General features: G+C 48.1%; 1 protein-coding gene across 1 annotated transcript; it reads left to right on the top strand.

Moving 5' to 3' along the window:
• Nucleotides 1–109: 109 nt before the first annotated feature.
• On the top strand, nt 110–489 carry Pmar_PMAR017943 (hypothetical protein; the record flags this gene model as incomplete). Its single annotated transcript, XM_002781060.1, has 1 exon — nt 110–489. A coding segment is annotated over one exon (380 nt), but the record flags the coding sequence as incomplete, so codon positions are not given.
• Between the last annotated feature and the right edge of the window lie 313 nt (nt 490–802).

The raw sequence follows: 802 nt of genomic DNA, 5'->3' as shown, positions 1-802 counted from the left end.
GAGAGAAGCAAAGCTTCAAGAAGCTGATTGCCATGCAATTCCGCATTGGCCAAGATACCGTGGATTGTTATGGAGCCGATGTGCGACACAATACAGTGTTGGCATTCAGAGATCTCGATACCGCTTCCCATGAGAGGATTGCGGCGATCTTCTATTGGAACTCACTGCCTCAGACGCAAACGGTGCGTCAGAGCTATGGTCTCTGGTCTTCCCTAGAACTCAAGGAGAGGACCCTTACGAAAGCTATTGATCTCACCAGGCCTCTATTTGAGGTAGACGAGACTGGTGGTGGTCCCACTCAAGCAGGAGGCCCCAAGGAATTCAGCGCGATAGTTGCCGCCCCAGGAAAGGGCCAGCAGCCCCAGAAGGGCAATTCTAAAGGCTGGAGATCTTCTAAAGGCTGGAATCAGAGGTGGTTCTTTGGCAAGGGGAACCAACCTCAAAAAGGAAAAGGCCAGTCCAAGGGACATAGCAAAAGAAAAGGATATCGTAGCACTCCTTATCCTCAATATGGATATGATCAGTGTTACAGCTGTGGTGGTTATGACCATAGAGCGAATGTGTGTCCTTCGAGGCAACCACATGACAGCCACCCAGGAGATAGGCAAGTAAGAAGCTTAGCTTCTAGTATCTTGCTCATCGAGTTAGAGGGTTATTATTTCCTCATTGATTCTGGATGCTCGATGTCTATCTTGTCATCCATTTCAGGCTTGAGTGGGAAGCCAAGTTCGGATCGTACGAGGTCCATCACCACAACCTTTCAAAAGTCATATCAATGTCAAGTATTGAATAACATCAGTCT

The sequence above is a fragment of the Perkinsus marinus genome (assembly GCF_000006405.1).
Source record: "Perkinsus marinus ATCC 50983 genomic scaffold scf_1104296943612, whole genome shotgun sequence".
Lineage (NCBI taxonomy): Eukaryota > Perkinsozoa > Perkinsida > Perkinsidae > Perkinsus > Perkinsus marinus.
This window is presented reverse-complemented; position numbering and strand designations above follow the sequence as displayed.